The sequence below is a fragment of the Herpailurus yagouaroundi genome, unplaced genomic scaffold (genome assembly GCF_014898765.1).
Source record: "Herpailurus yagouaroundi ecotype Mexico unplaced genomic scaffold, PumYag 197, whole genome shotgun sequence".
Taxonomy (NCBI): Eukaryota; Metazoa; Chordata; class Mammalia; order Carnivora; family Felidae; genus Herpailurus; species Herpailurus yagouaroundi.
In genome coordinates this window covers 8,129,213-8,154,727 of record NW_024412428.1, presented here as the reverse complement: position 1 = coordinate 8,154,727, position 25,515 = coordinate 8,129,213, and the positions used below count along the sequence as shown (strand labels likewise).

General features: G+C 42.3%; 1 protein-coding gene across 2 annotated transcripts in view; it reads right to left on the bottom strand.

Annotated features, from left to right (window-relative positions):
* MTUS2 (microtubule associated scaffold protein 2) overlaps nucleotides 1-25,515 on the bottom strand; it is a 546,859-nt gene that overhangs the window by 140,972 nt on the left and 380,372 nt on the right. For both annotated transcript variants that reach the window (XM_040448119.1, XM_040448120.1), the window contains exon 6: nucleotides 5,534-5,632. In XM_040448119.1, coding sequence (XP_040304053.1) covers nucleotides 5,534-5,632 — 99 coding nt within the window. The remainder of the gene's footprint in view (nucleotides 1-5,533; nucleotides 5,633-25,515) is intronic.

Below are 25,515 nucleotides of genomic sequence, written 5' to 3'. Positions count from 1 at the left end.
TGATGCAGATGATTAACAGTTATTTGTGACTGCATTCCATATGTTCAAGAAGCGAGTGGAACGACTGAATATGTCAAGTAGAAACAAAGCGATTTAGAAAAAAAAAAAAAAAGGCCTAAATAAAAATTCTTGAGATTGGAAACTCAAATGTCTTAAGACAAAAAATACACAGAATAGGATTAAGAGTAGATTTAGACATGACATAAGGAAAGATTGTAACATGAATGTTCATAGCAGCGTTATCACAGCAGCCCCAACACTGGATACAACCCAAATGTCCATCAACTGATGAATGTAAATTGTCGAATGTGATATATCCATGTAATGGAATATTATCCAGCCAAAACTAAGAATAAAATACTGACTCACGCTTTAACATGAATGAGCCTCAAAAACATTTATGCAAAGTCAAAAAAGCCAATACGAAAGGTCACACACATGTTGTGCGATTCCATTTGTATGAAATGTCCAGAGCAAGCAAACCCATTAAACAGAAAGTACACTGATGGCTGTCAGGGGCCCTACGAGCTGAAAGTGGTCCCCGACTCTAAACAGGAACCTCAGTCTTATAACTACAGTGAACTGGTTCTACCGACAACCTGAACGCATTTGAAAGTGGCTTTTTCTTCCGGAGCCTCCGGTCAAGAACTGAGCTCCGCTGACATATGATTTCAGCCTTGTGATACTTTGAATGGAGAACCCACGGAAGCCACACCTGGACGTCTAACCTACAGAACTCTGACCAGTAGAACAAACAAATGGGTGCTATTTAAAAAAAAAAAAAAAGAAAGAAAGAAAGAAAAAGGAAAGGAAAATTAGCAAACACACAGTAAGAGAAACTATCCAAAATGAAACACTCAGAAAAAAAAGAGTGAAAGAAACAAACAATGTTATCTGTTTGGACAGGAGCTGTGAATCAACTTAAGTGGCCTGATGTGCATACAGTTGTAGACCTTGAAGAGGAGGGGTCAGGCCTGAACGTGTCTGAGGAAATGATAGGCAACCCACTTTCAAACCGTATGAAAACCGCATACCCACAGATCTAAGATTCACAGCAAACCTCAAGCGCAAAAACCACGAAGGGAAGGACACCAAGGTATAGCGTAATCGTGTTGCTCACAACCGGCGCTGAAGAGAACAGCTCTCAAACAGCCAGAGAAGATGCCTCATGTACACAGAAACAAAGATAAGGAGAGCCGTGGAAACACATCTTTAAATACTTCAGAGGGGGGGGAAATGCCAACTTGAATTCTGAACACAATAAAAGTATCCATGAAAAATGAAGGTACACAAACACAGAAAGATTCCACCACCAGAAAAGCTCTGCCACCAAGAAGGTCAGAGAAAATCCTTTAGGTAGAAGAACAATGGGACCAGCTGGGAATCTGGGTCTGCAGAGAGAATGACAACTACAGGGATAAGTCGAAAAGACTTTTTTCTTATTTAAATCTCCTAGAAAGAAAACAGCATCGATAGTCAACAGGAACAGTGCAGTGCTGGTTTAGGACACACGTGGAAGGAAAGTGTTGGAATACAGGAGCACACATGTCAGGAGAGGGACGTTAGTATACAGTTGGGAGATTCTTACGTAGTTGAGCCTTGAACAACGCAGGGGTGAGGGGTAACAGCCCCCTGTGCAGTTGAAAATCCACATATAACTTTTGACTTCCCCCCTCCCCTCCAAACTTAACTACTGAGAGCCTACTGTTGACTGGAAGCCTTTCTGATGGCACAGTCAACTGATTAACACACAGTTTGTGTGCTGTATGTATCCAACATTGTAGTCTTACGATACAGTAAGCTAGAGAAAAGAAAATGTCATTAAGAAAATCATAAGGAAGAGGAAATATACTTATAATACTGTACTGTATCTACTGAAGAAAATTCGCGTGTAAGGGGACCTGCACAGTTCCAACCCATGTTGTTCAAGGATCAACTGCATTATATGTGAAGTGACATGACACTGCCTCAAGGCAGAATGTGCAAAGTTAAAGACAAAAACTAGGAACCCTAAAGCAACCACTAAAATAACCCAATAAGATACAGATCTCTAATACATCAATAAAGGGGACAAATGGAATAATAAAAAATTAATTAATACAAAAGAAGGCAGCAAAGTAGGGAAAAAACAAAAAAACAATATGCGAGATGGCTAGGAAATAATAGGAAGATAGTGGATTTAATCCCAGTCAAATCCATAACATTAAATGTACATCAAAGGCAAAGCTTTCAGATTAGAGAAAAATACAAGAGCCAATTACATGCTGCCTGTAAGAAACCCGCTTAAAAATAAAGAGACACACAGGTGACAAGGAGAAGTGTGCAAGGAGGTACAACCATGCTGAACTAATGGAAAGCTGGAGTGGGACAACTAACACTGAATAAAGTGGATTTCAGGGAAAAGCATATTGCCAGGAATAAACAGGGTCATTTCCTAATAATAAAGTGGGCAATTCATCAAAATGATAAATGGCCCTGAAGGTTTATGTACCTAATAGCAGAGCTTCAAAATGCAGGAAGCAAATAATGATAGAACCGAAAGGAGAAATGGACAAGTCCACAATTATGCTCTGAGATTTCAACAGCCTTCTCTCAATTCCAAAGAGAACATGTAGACAGAAAATCAGTAAGGATATAGAATACTTGAATTATGCTATCAGCCAACTTGACCCATGACATCTGTAGAATGCTTCACACAGATACGGTGGACTAGACATTTTCTCAAGTGTGTATGAGTCATTTAGCGAGAAAGACCTTGTTGTGAGTCATAAAACACGTCTCAGTTCATTTAAAAGGATTCAGATAATCCAAAGTATATTCTCCAACTACGATGGGATTAAATTAGAAGTAAAATCAGAGAGATCTGGAAAGTCCCAGATATCTATCTGCAAACACACTTCAAAATAATCATGCGTTAAGAAGAAGTCACAAAAGGAAATTTAAAAATAGTTTGAACCCAATGAAGATGAAACCCAGCACATCAAAATTTGTGCACTATAACTGAAGCAATGGATAAAGGGAAATTTATTGTACTAAACACATACATTAGAAAACAAAGAAAGATTTTATTTTTTTATATTAAAATTTTTTAATGTTTATTTATTTTTGAGACAGAGAGTGTGAACAGGAGAGGGGCAGAAAGAGAGGGAGACAGAATCTGAAACAGGCTCCAGGCTCTGAGCGGTCAGCCCAGAGCCCGACGCGGGGCTCGAACTCACGAACCGTGAGATCGTGACCTGAGCCGAAGTCGGACGCCTAACTGACTGAGCCATCCAGGCACCCCTAAAAAGAAGAAAGATTTTAAACTAATGATATTAGCTAGTTAAACCCCACATAAACAGAGTAAAATAAATCATAAAGATCAGAGTAGAAATTTGTTGCCTGTTACTCTGCAAAAAAAAAAAGTGAAGCCACACCTCCCTCACACAGTGTACAAAAGCTAACTCAAATGGATCACAGGCTTAAATATAAAGCCTAGAACTCTAACCCTTTCAGAAGAAAATGTAGGAGAAAATCTTCGTGGCCTAGGGTGATGCAAAGATTTTTTTAAGATAACACCAAAGCATAGTCCATAAAAGAAAAAAAATTGGACTTCGGGAAACTTAAGAATGTGTATTTTTCAAAAGCACTTCTGGGAGAACACAAAATAAGTCACAGATTGTGGGGGGAATGCATACATATACATATATATACATATAAAACCCTTCAAAATTCAGTAAGATGAAAAACCAATAAAAATTATAAATTTTTGAATATTTTACCAGAGAGTATGTACAGACGTCAAATAAACATAAAAAGATGCTCCACATCATAACATCATTCGTTATTAGGGAAATGCAAATTAAAACCACGTAAGATACGGGGTGCCTGGGTAACTCAGTCAGTTGAGTCTGACTCCTGATTTCGGCTCAGGTTATGATCTTGTGGTTCGTGAGATCAAGCCCTGCACTGGGCTCTGTGCTGACAGTGCAGACACTGCTTGGGATTCTCTCTCTCTCTCTCTCTCTCTCTCTCTGCCCCTCCCCGCCTCTCAAAATAAATAAATAAACTTTAAATCTACACAAGATACCATTATACACCTATTACAGTGTCTATGATTTAAAAAAGTGACCATACCACCTATTGGCAAAAAAAAAAAAAAAAAATGTGAAGGAACTGGGTCTCTCGCACACACTACCACTGGGAATATAAAACGGTACAACCACCTCGAAAAACAGTTTGGAAAGCCTTTTAACATTTTTAGAAGGTTAAACAAATAACTACCGTATGACTCAGGCATTCCACTCCTAGATACTTCCCAAGAAAATCAGAAGCAGATGTCCATACCAAGACTTGTACCAACATGCATAGCAGCTTTGTTTACAAGAGCCAAATCCTTGGAGGAAAAGCCCAAAGATGCATGGATAGGTAATGGATCAACCATGGTATCCACGCACTGGAACTTCACTCAAAGTAATCGAGCTGAGTAAAAGCAGCCAGAGAAAAGTAGAGTGCATACGACATGATTCCATTTATAGAAAGTTTTAGAAAATGCAAACTCATCTATATAGGGACAGAACGGGGACTGGGGTGGGGTGCAGAGGGGTTGGGGGGTTAGGATTCCCAAGGGGCACCGGGATGCTGGATATATTTGCTATCTGGATTGTGGTGATGGTCTCTCGTGCGTATACGTGTCAAAATGTATCAAAATGTTTGCTTTACAAATGTGTGTTTTCCTATTTATTAGTATTACAGTAACACCACAAATTTCCTTTTGTTTCATATTTATTTGGTATAAATATTTCCTTTCATGTTTAACCTTTTAGTATTCTTACATTTAGATGTGTGCTTTGTAAGCTAGGTCTAAAGCTAGATTTCACAGCATCTCACATGCATCTAATAAATGTTCTTTGTTCAATAGGTGCCTGTTTCACAGTCATTGCAGGCATTTAAATAAATTAATACATTTAAAGAGGTTAGGATAGTACCTGGTACCCCAGTTTACAGTAAGAACTCAAACAGTAACTCCTATGACTGCTACAATTTTTGTGCTTAAAGAAAATCTTGTGAGGTTACACTCCATTCTGTTCTACAAAGGGGTTAATGCCTACCGTATCAACTTCCATGATAAATGGTTTTCAACTCTCAAGTGATGTTACCTCGTTTCTTCATATCTGAAGGTAAATAAATGTCTTCCTCATTGACAAAATTGCAAGTATTCGATGGCTGTTGGTTTTCTATCTCTCTCTTTTTAGAAGCTATTATTATCTCTTGAGGTCAGATCTTCAAAGTCTGTGTCAATTATAAATTACTTCTACACAGAGAAGACTCTACCTCTTCAAAGCCCGATAACATTTCATTTTTTAACATAAAATGATGCCAACGGCCGGTTCGTTTCGTCTAGAGTCAGAACACATCGGTGTATGCACGTCAAGCCCCGAAACAATCACGCGTATCACAGGGGCCGGCACTGCTCATCAACGACATTTGAACAACATGAATGACAAGTTCAAGCCTACTCCCTGAATGAACACCCTTCGCGCTTCTTAAGTACCTGGTGAATGAAGCTTGGTGGTTGCAGCCACTGTTCTCTTAGGGGACGAAACAGCAGGTTTATTAGCATCTTGATCTTTTTGTACTTCTTTCTTGGATCCTAAGCAGAGTTTAAAAGGAGAAAAAAACAAAAAGAGCAAGTTACAACTCAAACAGTAACGCCAGTGGTTTGTCGAAAGGGAGGTTTAACAAAAGGCAAAGTTAAACAAAAGGTTTAACAAAATAACATTTCGGTGATTTGTCGCTATGGTCACCACCCCCTGTGCTTCGGGGATGACGCTCCTTTACAGCACGGGGAATTTAGTAGTGGTGGTCAGGGGAAGAAGCACACTGCTGTCTCTGATGGGATGAAAAACGCCCCTGTCTCTGGAGGTCACTGCACCCCAGTGACTCTGACAAACTATCTGGGAATTAAAGTTGTACTGCCCCTAGCGGCCACCTCGGTCTGCCCGCCTCTTCCTGCCAAAACAAATTTTCAGAAGACAGAGATGGAAGCTGCAGCTGAACACAACTGCTAATGACCTCAGCATCACCGAGACCCGAGCCACGGGGGACATGGTCTGCCTCTAATTAATTTCCATGCAGCTGGTCCACAGAGGTGACCTAGAGAGCCTTTTAGCTCTTGCGGCTGCAGCTGAGCCTTCCTGGAACCTGTTGTCAGAGCTGGCCCCAGCAGAATGGAATAGCCTGAGCGTGAGCAATAACTAAGAACAGCAGGTGCACGCTCCTCAAATTATGTCCAGGAGCACAGTGCAGTTCCCCTTGTGTGCTGGCCACAGACACTCACCTTCACCAGAAAGTCAAAGAACAATGGATGGCAGGTTAGAGAAATAACACAGACATGGACGTACCTAGACCTGCCTCCACTTTAGCAAGCTTGGGATAGCAAAAAAAAAAAAAAAAAAGAAAAAAGAGAGAGAGAGAGACAGACAGACACACACACACACACACACACACACACACACACACACAGTGAGAGACACAGAGAGAGAGAGGACCCAAATAGATAAAATTACAAATGACAGAAGCAGAGGTCACAACCAACACCACAGAAATACAAACATATAAGAGAATACTATGAAAAAATATATGCCAACAAACTGGGCAATCTGGGAGAAATGGACAAATACCTAGAAACTCAGAAACTACCATAACAGAAACAGGAAGAAATAGAACATTTGAACAGGCCCATAACCAGCAAAGAAATTGAATCAGTTATCAAAAACCTCCCAACAAAGAGTCTTGGGCCAGATAGCTTCCTGGGGGAATTTTCCCAGACATTTAAGGAAGAGTTAACACTTATTCTTTTCAAATTGTTCCAAAAAATATGAATGGAAGGAAAGCTTCCAAACTCATCTATGAAGCCAGCATTACCTTGATTCCAAAACCAAAGACCCCACCTATCAAGGAGAATTACAGGCCATTATCTCTGATGTACCTGGATGCAAAAACTCTCAATAACACATTAGCAAATCAAATTCAACAGTACATTAAAAGAATTATTCACCATGATCAAGTGGGATTCATTCTGGGGCTGCAGGGCTCATTCAATATTCACAAATCAATCAACATGATAGACATTAACACAAGAAAGGATAAGAACCATGATCCTCTCAATAGATGCAGAAAAAGCATTTGACAAAACATAGCATCCTTTTTAAATAAAGACCCTCAAAAAGTAGGGATAGGAGGAACATCCCTCAACATCATAAAGACCATATAAGAAAGACCCACAGCTAATATCATTCTCAATGAGGAAAAACTGAGAGCTTTCCCCCTGAGATCAGGAACATGACAGGGATCCACTCTCACCAGTTTTGCAACATGGTATTAGAAGTCCTAGCCTCAGCAATCAGACAAGAAGAAGAAATAAAAGGCATACAAATTGGCAAAGAAGGCAAACTTTCACTCTTCACAGATGACATGATACTCTACGTGGAAAAACCCAAAAGGTTCCACCAGAATACTGCTGGATGAATTCAGCAAAGTCACAAGATATACAATCAATGTACACAAATAGGTTGAATTTCTATATACCAATAATGAAGCAGTAGAAAGAGAAATTAAGGAATTGATTCCATTTATAAGTGCACCCAAACCATAAGATACCTAGGAATAAACCTAAACAAAGAGGTAAAAGATCCATATGCTGAAAACTATAGAAAGCTTATGAAGGAAATTGAAGAAGACACAAAGAAGTGGAAAAACATTCCATGCTCATAGAACAAATATTGTTAAAATGTCAATACTATCCAAAGCAATCTACACATTCAATGCAGTCTCTATCAAAATAACACCAGCATTCTCCACAGAGCTAGCTAGCTAGCTAGCATTCTCCACTCTCCAAACAATTCTAAAATTTGTATGGAACATTAAAGGCCCCGAATTGCCAAAGCAATCCTGAAAAAGAAAATCAAAGTTGGAGGCATCACAATTCTGGACTTCAAGCTGTATTACAAAGCTGTAATCATCAAGATAGTATGGTACTGGCACAACAACAGACACACAGATCAATGCAACAGGATAGAGAACCCAGAAATGGACCCACAAATGTATGGTCAACTAATCTTTGACAAAGCAAGGAAGAGTATCCCATGGGAAAAAAGACAGTCTCTTTAGCAAATGGTGCTGGGAGGACTGGACAGCAACATGCAGGTGAATGAAACTAGACCACTTTCTTTCTTACATCATACACAAAAATAAATTCAGAATGGATGAAAGACCTAAATGTGAGACAGGAAACCATCAAAATTCTAGAGGAGAACACAGGCAGCAACCTCTTTAACCTCGGCCATAGCAACTTCTTACTAGACATGTCTCCGAGGCAAGGGAGATGAAAGCAAAATGAAGTCCTGGGACCTCATCAAGACAAAAAGCTTCTACGCAGTGAAGGAAACAATCAATAAAACTAAAAGACAACCAATGGAATAGGAGAAGATATTTGCAAATGACAAGTCAGTTAAAGGGTTAGTATCCAAAATCTGTAAAGAACTTATCAAACTCACCACGCCAAAACAAATAATCCAGTGAAGAAATGGGTAGAAGACATGAATAGGCACTTTTCCAAAGAAGACATCCAGATGGCCAACTGACACATGAAAAGAGACTCAACGTCATTCATCATCAGGGAAATACAAATCAAAACCACAATTACATACTACCTCTCACCTGTCAGAACGGCTAAAATTAACAACTCAGGAAACAACAGATGTTGGCGAGGATGCGGAGAAAGAGGAACCCTTTTGCACCGTTGGTGGGAATGCAAACTGGTGCAGCCACTCTGGAAAACAGTATGGAGGGTCCTCAAAATATAGAACTACCTACAACTACCCTACAACTACCCTACAACTCAGCAATTGCACTACTAGGTATTTATCCAAAGGATACAAAAATGCTAATTCAAAGGGGCACAAGCACCCCGATCTTCTTAGCAGTGCTATCAACAGTAGCCAGATTATGGAAAGAGCCCAAATGTCCATTGACTGATGAACGGATAAAGATGTGATATGGTGTGTGTGTGTGTGTGTGTGTGTGTGTGTGTGTGTGTGTGTGTATGCGTATACACACACACACACACATATACGCATGTGGGCATACACACACACACACACACACACACACACACACACACACACACACACAATGGACTATTACTCGGTGATCAAAAAGACTGAAATCTTGCCATTTGCAACAATATGGATGGAACTAGAGTGTATTGTGCTAAGCAAAATAAGTCAGTCAGAGAAAGACAAATATCATATGACTTCACTCATGTGGAACTTAAGAAATAAAACAGATGAACATAGAGGAAGGGAAGGAAAAACAAGATAAAAATGGAAAGGGAGGCAAACCATAAGAGACTCTTAAAGACAGAGAACAAACAAGGTTGCTGGAGAGGAGGTGTGTAGGATTGGCCAAATGGATGATGGGCATTAAGGAGGACACTTGTTGGGATGAGCACTGGGTGTTGTAAGTGATGAATCACTGGGTTCTACTCCTGAAACCATTACTACATTGTATGTTAACCAACTTGAATTTAAATAAATAAATTATTTACTCTTAAAAAAAAAAATAAAAGTGAGTTTTCCTATTGAAGGGGGGAAAAAAAGTAAATCTTGAGGATGGTTCCTTAGATACAGAGCATACGTCCAGTTTCTACTCCCCAAAGCCTACAGGCCACTCCTCTCCGGCAGGTAAACTGCTGATGGCCATTTGGTGGTTCTTCTTCCAGACCTCTTTCTAGGTATTTATAAGTACTGTCTACACAAATACAAATACAGATATTGGTTAGCTAAATGAATCCTATATTGCAATTTCGTTTTACCTACCCACATTTTTAAATGTCTTTCTCATATCAGTGTATTTTATAGATCTTTTTTAAATGCCACATATTAATAGGCAAAAATGTACCATAATTCATTTACCCATCCTCCTGTTGATGAACATGCAGACAGTTTGCAAGTTTTAGCCATTAAAATAGCTAATGTGCTACAATACGCATTCTTCTACTTGTTTCTTTGCACACAGGTACCAGTGTCTTTATAGGAAAAAGGCATAGGAAGAGCTTTTGCTGGATTAAGAGACTGCTCGTTTGTTGTATTGCTAGACACAGTCCAACCGTCTTCCACGAAGAGTCACTATTTACACTCCCAACCAACAGTGCATGAGGGCAACTCTCTCTACGTGCCCCACACCCTACTGATATCGGGGTCTCAGTCATCTTAATGTTCGCCAGACACGTAGCGTCTTTTCCGATTGGTCACGTGCATTTCTTTGCTTAAAAATGACCTAATTAAATCCTTTGCCTATTTTTTCTTACCGATGTATCGAGAACTCTTCATTTATTCTGGATATTAATCCTTTCTCGGCCTGCCATATAAATTATATTTTCCCAGCCTTCCGCTTTTTAAAATTTATTTATAGTATATTTCATTGTACTATGATTTTTAATTTTAGCGTGTTCAAATATGCCAATTTTCCCCTTTACAGTTTTAAAAGCACTATGACAGATTATTCATATGTATGTGAGCATGCATGGGTACGTGTGTGTGTGTATATATATGATGGTGGGGAGAGATCATTCCAGGAGTCTGGAGGGACAGGCAGGTATTTGGATCCACCCTCCCCATCTTTCGTTCTCTCCTGGTCTGACTGGGCGCTCACTTTCCCTGCACGAGTGGACCTGCCTCACCGCCTCTCTGTCCTTACTCTTCAGCCTTCTGTTCTTCCACCCACAGACTTATCATCATCTCCTCTGCTTTACTGCTTTTGGAAAGACTCCTTTAGTCTCCTTGATGGAGCCCTTCTAAAAGCTGAATTCTCTCCTGTATTTCTCCCTGCTTTTTTTTTTTCTTCTCACTGTCAATACGCTTCATGGCATTTAGTTAACATACCCCACCCCATCTTTCACATCTCAGTAGGTGGCACCATCATTCACTCACTGGGCTCAGGCCCCAATAGTAGGCGGCCTCTTGATTTGTGTCTGCCCCCTGCGCCCATTTTGCCCATCAGCAAAGCTTGTGGGCTCTCCTCTGAGTCCATCCCAGGAGCACCCACTTTCCTCCCTTCTGCTGCCTCTGCAGAGCCCAAAGCCACCAATTCTTCTTCCCCTTCTACAGCTTCCGACCCGATCTGTGGCTCCCACTCCTGCTCCTCTACACCTTATTCTTCCACGGGAGCAGACGAATTCCTTCAAATCTAAATCAGAACAAGTTATTCTCACTCTTGAAACCCTCCAGTCACTGCCCAAGATACTCATAGGGAACTATAGACCCCTTGTCACATCCCTGGGGCCCTACAGACCAGCACAAGCCCAGAGAAATATAATATGAGCTACTTGTATCATTCAAAATTGCCTAGCGGCCACATTTAACAAGTCAAAGGTATAATGCAATTAATTGTAACAACATCTTTGATTTAATCCAACATATTCAGTTATCACTTCAACAGCTGGCCACCATATTTGAGTTCTCAACAATGGCTCATGGGCCACTGGCCACCATACTGAGCAGCACAGCCCCAGATGATCTGTCCCCTGGCTACTTCACAGGCACACTATGATAGCTAACTTTATGTGTCAGCTTGACTGGGCCACGGGGTGCCCAAACATTTGGTCAAACATTATTCTGGGTGTTTCTAGATGAAATGAAATTTAAATTGGTAGACTTGAGTAAAGCAGACTGCCCTCCCCAATGTGAGTAGGTCTCACAGAAGCTGCCAAAGGCCTGAGCAGAACAAAAGGCTGACTACAAAGGAACTAAGACGGAACTTCACGTTATATAATTTATGTTATATGTTATATAACATAGAAGTTATATACAACATATACATATTTTCTATATATTTGGTCTGTCTCTATAAAATGTATTACATGTCCAGGTATGTATATCCTATCGGTTCTGTTTCTCTGGAGAACCCTAATACACACGTGGCACCATTGTGCCCTCCATCCACACACTCCAGCCACACTAGGCCGCCAGCTATGCAGATGCTCAAGTAAGCCACATCTCCTCCCTTTCTGGGCTCTTTAGCTTGAGTTCCTCCTGCCCAGAACATGCTTCCCCAAGACCTTGAGCACGGTTCACTCATGCGTTCATTCAAGTCCGCACAACCGATAATCTTCAGAGAGGCCGTGCCCGACACGACAGGTGAAATAGTCTTCCTGCCACCTGCCACTCTCCCCTTCCCTGGCTTCATTCTTCTTCATAGCATTTATCATACTCAGAAATATATGATGTCCTTCTCTGTTTGTGTAAGGGCCACCCTCCCCACTAGGTCATCAGCTTCAACCACAGGGCCACACTCATCCCTGGAAAGCGTGGCCATTCAGTCAATGCCGCCTCCTCCCGCCTGGGGTCCCGAAAGTGCACCCACCACTTTACTCCATGGAAGCCAGGCCCACCCTTCAGAGTATCCAACGTGTGGCTCATCCATTCTTCTCATCCCTCCTCCCGCTCTGATTTTAGGCATCAACAAATATGGAAGGTACTGAGACTCATGGGAGCTGAGACATGTTAGAGGCCCAAAGCCTGTATTAAACACGATGCTTTAAAAGAAAACGAAACATGAATATTTATTCCGCGTTTCCACATTTTCCCTTCAGCCTTCGTGGAGTGCAATTCGGCAGCTTCTATCAAAAACTTAAATATTGATGTACTTGACCTAGCAATGCTGTCTCTACAGATCTCTCTTTGGAAGGCCCCCACAAGTATGAAAGGCTTAGGTACAAAGAGACTTTGTACATTATTCACAATAATAAATGAGAGTAAATAATCAAAATGCACCCTGCGGAGTGGTTAAATAAATTATGTTATATCTATTCTATGTAGTTTTCTGTAGCCATTAAAAAGACTGAAGTAGCTCTCTATTGTACTGGCACAGAAGATGTCCATGATAAATAAAAAAGCTAGTTGTTGAACACTGTGCATTGTATTATCCCATTTAAAAAATTCTTTTTTTAACTTTTACTCAGTTTTGAGAGACAGAGACAGAGCGTGAATGGGGGAGGGGCAGAGAGAGAGGTAGATGCAGAATCCAAAGCAGGCTCTAGGCTCCGAGCTGTCAGCACAGAGCCTGATGCAGGGCTCGAACTCATGAACTGTGAGATCATGATCTGAGCCGAAGTCAGACGCTTAACCCATGAGCCACCCAGGCGCCCCAAATATTATCCCATTTTTTATAACACAAAATGCTATCTGTACTATAGTTTTTAACTATGTAAGCAGATTTGAAAGACACCAAGTTGTTCATAATGGTTACTTCCGAGCAGTAGGATTGGGAGGGATTTTACTTTTTATTTTACTATGCTTCTGCATTCCTTTCATTTTTCCATGATGATCACTTATGACTTTTATAATAAGAAATAAACAGTAAAAGGAGTGAAACCCAAACCAAATGAAAATAATTTGTCTGATCCATGAAAGGATTAAGGAGAGAAACCAGCCCAGTGCAACCAATTCTACAAGAACAACTTTGATGGAAGGTTTCACGGTCCCTCCCCCAGGAATGCAACGCTGCCTAGAAAATGCTTGGGTGGTTCTGGGAACTCTTGACGGCATGGAAAATTACAGCAATCAGTCAAGACTTTCAGGACTTTTTGCAGTTTTCTTATAGTCCCGCCTCGGCCTAAATGTTTTCTAAGTATACCATATGCTTCCATATAACTCTGTGAGAACTCGAGAGATGGCAGCGTGGGTTGTGGTCTCATGGTTTTCCTCCTGTCCCTCTGGCCGCTCTCTCCCTCCTTCACTGTGCCTTCCCCTATTGCCTGCACCTGAGTAAAGCTGTCCCGGGCTTCTGCTTCGGCTTCCTCCCGTCCACTCTTGTGGCTGTTCCCGCCCCTCACTATGCTCGCACCAAGCGGCACACCCTGATGACTACCAACTCTGTCATTTCCAAACCAGGTGGGCCCAGACATCCTTCCTGAGATCCAGACCTGGTTTTCACTGCCCATGAGACATGAGCACAGCCTACGAGACGACCAGATCGCCACGCCCCAAATGGAACGGATCCTCTTCCTCTCAAATGACCCCTCTTCCTGTATTTTCTTTCCTGGCCGGTTGTTCCCCTGGTCACTGAAACCAGAAGCCAGCGAGACTTCTTTCTGCCTCCATATCTGATCAGCCACTACCTGCTGCCTTGTAAAGCAGCTCCTCGATCTGGCCGTGTACCCATTCTCACTTTTAGCCTCAGCTCAGTTCTCACTAGGCCAGTTAGAAAACGCTCCTAGGTGCTTTCTCTGTCCTGTCTCACCTTCTTCATGTTTACCTAACTCATCCTTCTTGACGGGTGCTAGGATGACTGACCTTTCTTAATCATTAACGGATCACATGATTTTACTTCTGAAGCCTTTCCAAAAGCTTTCCGAGGACTTCAGTAGCAAGCCCCAACTCTGTGGCATGGGATGTGTAACCTCCGGGGTCCCGCTTCCTCAGCCACCTGCCCCTGCGGTGACAGTGCAGCATCCATGTGACATTCTGTGTCTTCCCCTAGGCTGTTGTCCTAGGCTGGCGTGCTCCATTTCTCCTTGGTCTGGCCGGTCCGCTTCTGATTGTCCTCAAATTCAGCTCACCGCTCTTCGCTGAAGGCTTCTGTATCATTCCCTGTGGCTGCTGGGACAAGTGACCACAAACGAGTGGTTTAAAAACAACACAAATGCGTTCCAATTCTGGGAGGCCAGAAGCATGAAGTCGGTCTCACTGGGCTAAAATCAATGTGTCAGCTGGGCTGATTCCTTCTGGAAGTTTCAGGGGAGAATCTGTTTCCTTGCCTTTTTCAGCTTCTAGCGTTCCTTGGCGTGTGGCCCCTCATTCACCTTCAAGGCTCATCCCTCCGATCTTTGCTTTTGTCCTCACATCTCCTCTAACTGCTCCTGCCTTTCTCGCACAGGGACCCTTGTTGAGTAAGTGAGGAAACTCTTTTCACTCACCAAAAAGGCACTACTTTCTTGGTCTATATTAGTCCCCTGAATCCCTATCACTTATTTATGAAGATTTTACTAATTTCCCCAAGTCTTCTTGAATAGCTGTCTTTCCTTAAACCCCACTCAGCTTCCCCTATTTCTTTCCCCCCAGGGCAGACGGCACACCTCTACGGACGTCTCTTTGGCCTGTTCAGCTTCTTTTAACAGCAGCCGTGCTCACTTGGGCGAACTAACCTTTCCTTCCCCATGGTTCATGTGTCTTGGGGCGGGGCTGACCCCACCTGGATCTGGAGGTGGGCAGGTGACCAGCCCTGCCCAATCAGAGCTCGGCATCATGCCGGTGGGACAGAGCATCCTAGTTTGAGAGTAAAAAGAAAAGCCAGGTGGGGATAATGGGAGCCTTCGCTCACAAATTTTGCTGGAATTACTAGAAAAGAATTCCTTTTCTTTTTTTTTTTTAATTTTTTTTTTTAACACTTATTTATTTTTGAGACAGAGAGAGAGCATGAACAGGGGAGGGTCAGAGAAAGAGGGAGACACAGAATCTGAAACAGGCTCCAGGCTCTGAGCTGTCAGCACAGAGCCTGAGGCGGGGCTCGAACCCACAGACTGTGAGATCATGACCCGAGCCGAAGTTGGACGCTCAACCAACTGAGCCACCCAGGTGCCCCAAGAATTCCTTTTCTGACGGATGTGTAAACTGGTGGGATGTAAGCCTGAACTGCCATTGACTGTCCCTGTCTCTGCGTGGGGAGGGCCTCTGTAAAGCAGCCAAGCCAGTGGAAAGTAGGGACTGGAGACGAAGAACATTCCCGATGTCACTGTTTAAGGACCTGGGTACAGCCCTACTTCACGGTAGCAATATCACCTGGGCTTTTCAGTTACATGATCCAAAAATCCTTCTGACCTTTTGCATTCTTTTGTACCTAAGGCGGTTTGATTACGTTTCTGTGAGTTGCAACCAGACAAGGCCTGAAAATGCCAGTCAGAGAAAGTAGCTCCTTCATAAATATATACACGTGCTCATGCCTTATGGGTTCTTAGTCAAAACTACTCATGTACCTCCATGTGGACCTTCTGTACATGGAGATTCAGAGCTCTACAAAGGAATGCATGTGTATAAAATTCAGAGCCCTACTGGGGGAGCTTTTAGGGTGGGAGGGAGAAGGGGCTGGGAGGGGGAAGAAATACCAGCCTCACTGGTATCAGAGGATAAGTTCAAAGTCTTTTTTTTTTTTTTTTTAAGTGGAACCCACACCCAACGTGGGGCTTGAACTTACGACCCAAAGATCAAGAGTCAGATATTGTACCAACTGAGCCACGGTGGCGCCCCATAAGTTCATAGGTTTTTAAAAAAAATTAGTTATTTATTTATTTTGAAAGAGAAAGTGTGAGTTGGGGAAGAACAGAGAGAGAGAGAGAGAGAGAGAGAGAGAGAGAGAATCCCAAGCAGGCTCCACACCGCAAGCGTGGAGCCTGATGCAGGGCTTGAACCCATGAACCGTGAGATCATGACCTCAGCCGAAGTCAGACACTTAATCAGCTGAGCCATCAAGGCACCCCAAAGGTTCATAGTTTTAATTCGAAACTCTGTTACTGATAACATCCACCCCAGTGCAGGCAATTATTGGAAGTTCAAAGAGTCCTAAAGCGTTTCACTATGTATGAAGCAGCCAAAAAGCATCACAAAGGTCTTAAGTTGAAAGGTTCTGCCTAGAAATCCATACACAGTTGCTCAGCAAAAGAAAAAAAAAACAAGAGTAGTGTAAAAGGCCAGTTTCTCATGTGGACAGGGCCTTCCCCAGTGACACGAGTGAGTGTGGCAACTGCCAGGGGAAGTCCCACGTCGTGTTTTACCCCTGAACGGGACATGGTAAAGTGACTAACACCCCGTTCATCACAGGTACTTGAGGCGGAGGTCATGTGCCTGGGAGCTGTGAGAATATGGGGAAAGCTGCCCAATCGAGAATGATGGGATCGCTCTGAGGGTGAGGCTGTCATCCTAAAAACAGAATGAAATGACACGTGACAGCGGGTCACTCGGGGTCCTGACTGAGCACTTCAGAATGGGGGGAAAAAATCAGATTTAAGATCATGGTCACCGGGATGCTATATACTTGTTTCATAAAATAAATTTTAAAAATGTCCAAAAATGTCAAAAAAAACAATGGGAACTTTTTTATAGGCTCTTAACATGCATGCAAGTAGAGCTCAGCATAAGTCAGAAAAGAAACAAAAAGGATAAAGAAATATACACAGCAATAGACTTTATCCCCCATCTGTCCAATATTCTTACGCCAGGCACCTGTCAAAGCCGAGGTGATGGGACTGATCCTTTGCCGGCCCCAAGGACCCACTCCCAGACAAGGAACATGAAAAGCCATGGAAGGAAGACAGAGAGGAGCCAGAAGAAAAATGAAATGCGAATGTGGCAACAGTGCAAGTAATTATTATTGTGCCAACGTAACTGGAAGGAGGTAAACCGGAAAAAATGAATGATGTAACCAGGAAGTGGGGATTCTGATGTCACTTATGAGACAAATGGAATGTGGGGACATTTCAAGGGAAGATTTATAGAGTTTGAATAGAAGGAAGCACAGAAACGTTATCTAGATAGGAACGCATCAAAAAATATATCCCCCCCACCCTACCCCGTGACGTGCTCTCGCTCATCCATTAGAAAGCTCCAAATATGCAGCAGGTACTATTCCAGGGAAAGAGAGAGGTGTGAGCTGTCACAAAGGTTATACTTTCGTTGAATGTCTACATCTTTAGCATTTATACATGCTGGGAACTAGGGGCGCCTAGTTGGATGGCTCAGTCGGTTAAGCGTCTGACTTCAGCTCAGGTCACGATCTCACGGTCTGTGGGTTCGAGCCCTGCGTCAAGCTCTGCACTGACAGCTCAGAGCCTGGAGCCCGCTTGGGATTCTGTGTCTCGCTCTCTCTCTGCCCCTTCCCCCCACTTCTGAAAAGTAAGTAAACATTAAAAGGATTATTAAAAAAATAATAAACACTGGGAACTAGCTTGCAGCTGCTTCTGTCTATATTGTCTCACTTTACCCCACTCCTAAACTCTATTGCTATTGCTACGGGTATCGTTACTGTGCAAATGAAGAAACGTAAGGTATGGAGGTTGTAACATACCCACGTTTACAGGTATGTGGCTGAGCCAAGATCTGAACCTGTGATTTCCCGCCCTCATTTTAGCCTACGTTTCATTGTACTGCAACGGCCCCAGGGAGCCCTGAGACATAATGAATCCTAAGGCCTGCCTACCCACCTGTACTCAGAAGCACAATGAATTCAGGTGAATCGGACCCCTTATGAGGGTCTAAAAGGAAGTAGGATGGGGCCAGGGTGAGAACGCTCAAAGTGGAGTCAGGGGAGCGGGCAGGAGGACGAAGAGGCTGAAGGTCTTCTATTTTGGGCTGGGAGACCAGAGAACGGCTCAAGCTATTTGTTTTCTAAATGTGGAGGTCAGTGAATCCTTACCTCCTTTCTATCTGTGACGCAACCTTCCTTTCTCTGACCCTCAGTCCACACTGGGTGGAACTCCTTACCCTTTGGTAAATAATGCCCCTCTTCCACTTTCATGGTCAATCTCTCCCCAGAGCAAACTTCTCAAATGGTCACCACTTGTCCTTACCCTCCTGACCCAATTTATCTTTGAGTTTGGAGGTCCCCTTCAAACTATTGAATATCCCACCAGAACTTGAAGCGTCCACACTCACTTTAAAGCCCTTTTCCTTTGAGGTTCTACAGTTCTGCCTGGTCAACACTAACACTGTTCCCTGTTGTCACCTGCAGCAAGGTTACTGTCTCTCACTCATCCCCACGTATGGGCTTCCTCCTTACCCCAGGTCCTGCCATCATCCTAGAAATGTCAACGACCTCTCGCATGACTCATGTGCCATCCCAGTTTTTCATTCCTTTGACATCCGATACTCCTGCCAGGCGCCTTTGATCAGGAACTCTGGGTATCACCCTGGACCCTGTCATCAACCAGAACTTCACCTCTCAAATTCACATACCCCACTTTTGGACACAACCTTCTACCCTCCAGCCGTCTCACTTTTCTATTGCCACTCCAAGCTGTTCATTTCTCTAATCTAGACTGTGAATCCCTTTACCCCCAGCCAGCAGGCTCTTTCTGTCTTCAACCTCCTTTCTTATCCAATCTAAAGTTGATCCCAGTGTACTTCACTTCTACTATCCTCCCCTTCACACTCTTGTTCTAATAGCACAGAAACCACCAATGGTCACAACTGTATGCAGAATCTAACCCTAGCTTAACTGAACTCTCACCTTCCACTAGTCCAGCTGAAGACATAATGACACAGGTAGGGCCATCAAATTTATAGTCACCCGCTGTAACTGCAGCCACAACACAGGCCAGCAATTCTATTTTTTCTCATCTTTTCTTTCTCCTCTTTTTAACCTATTAAAAAAAAACAAAGTTCAACATCTGAGCCTTTCTTTTTTTTTCAACGTTTTTTTTAATTTATTTTTGGGACAGAGAGAGACAGAGCATGAACGGGGGAGGGGCAGAGAGAGAGGGAGACACAGAATCGGAAATAGGCTCCAGGCTCTGAGCCATCAGCCCAGAGCCTGACGCGGGGCTCGAACTCCCGGACCCCGAGATCGTGACCTGAACCGAAGTCGGACGCTTAACCGACTGCGCCACCCAGGCACCCCATCATCTGAGCCTTTCTAAAAGATCATTCCACAGGCTTTAAAAAAACCCTCAGTATCCCACTCTCCATATGCCCAATTCATATTCGTTACTTTCAATTTTTCAGCTATTTTTGCTAGTAGTTATCTCCATATACCTAAGTAAAGGTTTACACTGCTATTTCTTTTTTAAATTAATTAATTATTATTTATTTTTGAAAAGATTTTATTTTTCAGTAATCTCTACACCCAATGTGGTGCTCAAACTCACAGCCCGGAGATCAAGAGTTGCATGCGCTACCTACTGAGCCAGCCAGGCATTTCTTGGTATTTACATTTGAGACACTATTGTAATATCTTCCTATTACAGAAAATAATAATTTTGATATTTATAGGTTTGCTTCTAGACTACCTCCCTCATCAATACAGTTGTACCATAATTTTTGGTTAAGTCAAAATTTACTGTTCATCTTGTTACAATTACATAAATATTATTCACAACTGAGCGATTTTCTTACTTGTATGACTTTTTGTTTTTCCTGGATTTAACAGCTGCCTTGGTTTTATTTACTTACATTTCCATATATATTTTGCTAATTCTCCACCAAAACTCTCTATCAGAGCATGAGTCTCTTCTCACAATTATGTAAAAAGTTTCATTTTATTTTCCTGGAGCCCTCAATTCCCCATTTTGTTCTAGCTGGTAATTTCTATGATTATTGCAGGACTGTCATCCTAAAACCTCCCTTCGTCATAATTCTGGAAACTCCTTTGCCTCTTTCCTAAATCTTTTTTTAATGTTTATTTATTTTTGAGAGAGAGAAGGAGAGAAAGAGAGAGAGAAAGAGAAGTGTGAGTAGGGGAGGGACAGAGAGGGAGGGAGACACAGAATCTGAAGCAGGCCCCAGGTCTTAGGCTGTCAGCACAGAGCCTGATGTGGGGCTCAAACTTGCAAACCGCGAGATTATGACCTGAGTTGAAGTTGGATGCTTAACCAACTGAGCCACCGGGCACCCTTCCTTTGCCTCTTTCCTATATTGGGTCCCTTTTTTTCTGGACCTCATGTCTTCCTTTTTCTTGGTCTGCTTCCTTATTCGGGTAAAGCACATTTTGTTTTCGATTCCAGAGAAATGTACATAGGAGGTAAATTATCTCACATCATTCATGGCTAAAGATTTCTTCATACAAATGACTGGCTTAATCCAGAATTCTAATGTGATAATCATCTTCCCCAGAACTGTGAATGCATTTCTCCTTCAGCTTACAGGGTTGTTATTGAGGAGTTGGATGCCTTTCTAGTTCCAACCTTTTGTATGTGATCTGCTTGTTCTCTTGGGAGGGTCTTGGTGTCTTCTTTTTCCCAGTGCAAGTTCATACTATGGATCCTGGTGTGGGTCGTTTTGCATTAATTGTACTGGGCACTTGGTAGGTTCTTTTAGTCTGCAAATTGTCATCCTATGAGTTCTAGGAAATTTCTTGAAGTATTACTTTGTTAATTCCCTCCCCTCTGACTTCTTTGTTTCCTTTTTATGGAACTCCTACTATTTGTCCTCCATATATGTGTGTGTGTGTGTGTGTGTGTGTGTGTGTGTGTGTGTGTGTACATATATATGTATGTGTGTATATATATATATATATATGTATGTATATATTTGTACTCCATATATATTCTATATATAAATGTCTTTTTTTTTGATATCTCCCATGCACATGACACTCAATATAGCCAAAATCAAACTCCTTGTCACCCAACAAAACTTCTTTCCAGTCCTGTCTTCTCTCAGTAAATGTTTTTTGCCTAAACCAGAAATGTTGATTTCATCCTTATCCCCTCCCTCTTTCTCACTTCTTCACATGCAATAAAACACCAAATCCTGTGAAACATAATCATGTAGCTCTCTTAAATTTAGTCCACCTCCCTTCTCATAGTTACCGCGACTTAATTCAGACTAGTGTCACTTCTCTTGTGGAATTCTGAAGCAGCTTCCTTCATTCTCTTGTCTCCAGATGGCTCTGCTCCAACTTATCCTTTAGATCTCAACCTAGAGGTTTCTAGATGCTGCTATCATGCTCTGTGGCTACAACTTTATTATACTATAGACCTTCTACCTGTTTGTATTTCCCACTAGACAATGCATTATAGGAGAATTGCCCACTCAGTAAACATTTATGAGCAAATGAGTTAGTTGTTCTTACTAATTATGTTCTTACTCTGTGGGAAATGAAATCAGCCTTGAGATTAGATGAATTCCTGACATTTTGAAACCTCTCCTTATTGTCTCCTTCTTATTTGTTCTCCAACACCTCTCTCTCCCTACATAATAAACAGGCAAGCCCTGAGTGAGTAATGAGAAATCACTTTACACACTGTTAGAAACAAAATGAGTAAGGCTCTGAAGGTGATGGATTTGTGAGAAGAAAACAAGCAGCTCTCCAGGGGAATCAAGACACCGCGTGATCTATTAGGTACTGAGAAAATGTGGATACGTAAGTGGTGGTGGGAAAAATACTTTATATTTTTGAAATTATACAAACAGACATAAGGGTTTTGTTTATCGTGGCAGTTTTGGTTAGGTGAGCCTAAATGAAAGAAATGGTCTGGATTGTTGGTCTCATTCGACCCGATGATTTGCTTTCACATTAATTTGAGATAACAACAAAATTGTGCTTTTAAGCACTAACATTTTCCACATATAAATAAAAATCCCTAGTTCGGTCTATTTAGTATTAAACATCGCCCTCATGTTAGTATTCTGCAGTTTTACTCCACAGGCTGTGTCAGCCCTTCCTTACGTTCTGAACTATTCGTTCCTTAAAAAGTCCTCTGCATTCCTTCCTTCCTTCATTCATCATAGATTTACCGGGTGGCTCTGCTGTACTTTGCATGATATCAGCTAGTGCCGATTTCAAGGTGAAAAGACAAAATCCTCCTTCTGAAATCCACTAATTAGCGGGACATGTAAATAAGTAATGACAAGATAGCCTAGCAAGTGGCAGCTGGGAGCCTGAGGAAAGATTGCTCTCTGGGAGCTCCAAGAAGGAACGAGGTAGGGCTTCTCCCAAGAAGGTTACTCTTGAGCTAAGATGTGAAGTATGCAGAAGAATCGGCAAGAAGAAAAGGGTACAGTCGGGTGGGGGATCATGTGCAAAGGTTCAAGGGGTACAGGGCCAGCCCATGCAGGACCAGCAGGGTGGAATATGACACCAGAGGGTTTGTTTGCTTCTTGGGTCCAGCCTACCTCGTCTCTGGCCCTTCACTAGCAAGGTGAATATTCTTACTGTTTCCCTCCAGCATTTCTGAATTCCCCTGAAAAACCCAATGTAAGGCTAAAAAATATCACTGTTCAGTTAAATACTTAATGTGCTACTTTTCTTTTTTCTTTCTTTTTTTTTTTTTTATAAATGGGAAACCATACATGAGATCGAGGTTGCCAATGAATGGAATGATGACTACTGAAAAAGAAAAGTAAACAGGAAGTAAAACTGTTATGGGCCATTGCATACAGTTTAAGTTGGCTGGCTCATAAGGTGACAGATCAAGACTCAGTCATGACATGCAAATAAATATTTAAGTAAGTCATTTCCTTTTTCATAAAACGACACATGTCCATTGTAGAAAAATGAGAAAATACATGTTTTCTTCATTTTTGCCATTTCCTTACCTAGGAATAACCACTATGAACCCACTGAAATGCATTACTTCAGACCATGTTATGTGTGTGTGTGTGTGTGTGTGTGTGTGTGTGTGTGTATTTCTTTTCTTAACAAAATACTATAATACAGTTTTAAACACTTTTTGTTGTGAAAAATACTGCTTAAAACTTAGTCGCACAGTTTTACAAGTAATTGAAAGCCAACACTCACGAAGTTGTTACTCAGGTCAAGAACAAGAACATTCAAACATCACTGGCACCCAGAGCTTATCATGTCTCAAGCTTCCTCCTTCCCACTCGGGAAAGCCACTGTCATGCTTTAGCCATTATTCCTTGCTTTTCCTTGCTATTCCACATGCACCCTTAAGCAATATCCTTAAGTCTATTTATAAACTTTATTTTTACTTTTGAAAGGGGGAGGGGAAGATGGGGGAGAGAGAGAGAGAGAGAGAGAGAGAGAGAGAGAGAGAGAGAGAATCTTAAGCAGGCTTCATGCCCATCACGGAGCCAGATGTGGGGCTCAATATCAAGACTGTGAGATCATGACCTGAGCCAAAATCAAGAGTCAGACGCTTAACTGACTGAGCCACCCAGGCGCCCTTCTTTATTAACGGTGTAATCAGTCACTATGCTATGTCTTGCAATTTTTACTAAACACTGTAACATTCATGCAGCCCTAGTCCACGGTCATTGCCAAAGAGGGATCCGCGGTGTGTATATATCACAGCATAGCTGTTCCGACGGAAGCTTGAGGAACTTTTAGCAATGCTGTTTTGAACGTACTTGTATGTGTCTCCTGATACACGTGTGTATGCATCTCTCATACACGTACATGCAGAAGCCCTAACTTAAGGCAGGTGCAAACACTGTAAGACAATGTCACACTGTTTTCCAAAGAGGCTGGGTCCATTTCCCTGTCTCCTGGCAGGACTGTGGCAATTTGTCATGCTCTATATCTTCACCAACAGTAGAGAAGGTCGGATTTTTTTTTTTTAACTCTTGTCTTTTGAAGTTAGGTACAAGACCTATGGGGAGGTTGCTTAGCATATATGGGCTTATCTGTCTGGGGTCCAGACACTCAACTCTATTGTTTGCTTCGTTGTATGACTTCAGGCAGGTTACTTAAACTCTCTGAGCTCCGTTTCCTCAGGTGTAAAATGGAAAAGAATAACAGTAGCCGGGACCCACAGGCTGCTGTGAGGGTACAACAGAATATACTAAAAGCGCTTTGCACAATGCCAGGCACTTATCAAGCCTGCAACAAATGGTACTTACCAGCGGTCTTAACTTATTATAAATACTTGTTTAGAACCTATAGATTATAAGCACTGTACTAGTGTATGAAATCATCACTGAACAAGGTTGTTATACTGTCCTTTTTCCAATGAGACATCCGAGGTCAGGAAGGTTAAGTAATCAGATCAGGGTCACAGAGCCATTAGCGGGGTGACCACAACTGGAATCTGCATGTAACTTCAAAGCTATTTGCGGGGCGCCTGGGAGGCTCAGTCGGTTAAGCGTCCGACTTTGGTTCAGGTCATGATCTCACGGTGTGTGAGTTCGAGCCCCGCGTCGGGCTCTGTGCTGACTGCTCAGAGCCTGGAGCCTGTTTCAGATTCTGTGTCTCCCTCTCTCTCTGACCCTCCCCCGTTCATGCTCTGTCTCTGTCTCAAAAATAAATAAACGTTAAAAAAAATTTAAAAAAAAAGCTATTTCCTCTGCCATCCAAATTCTATGTGCCAGAAATTCAATGCAGCTTACTCATCAAGTCGCTCCATTCACTGGAATAAAAATCACGTGGAGACAGAAAGATGTCCAAGGTGACTTTTGTTTTTTAAAACCTAAACAGGTGTCGCCAATTTCTTTTTTTTAAAGGATCCATTTAAAAAAAATTTTTTAAATACAGGTCCGATAACTTGTCATTTCTCCCAGGTCACGGACACAAAAGTGCCCATGCTGGCAGCCGGAGCAGGCTGGTCCTCTGCTGCGTGACACTGGCCACAGCTGCTGGGTGAGGAGGGCCATCACCGTCAGGACCACCCGGTGCCAGGGCTACGAGACGGGCCCTGGGTGCACGTGGGAGCTCTGCAGGCTTGAGTCCAACCCCGACATCTGGTTCTGTTACCTGGGGCTAATTATTTGCTTTCTCGAATCCAGCTTCCTCGTCGATAAAAGGGGGTTAAGAAGAGTTACGAGCGACAAAGCAAGGCGATGAGGGGTATGGCTGAGCATACAG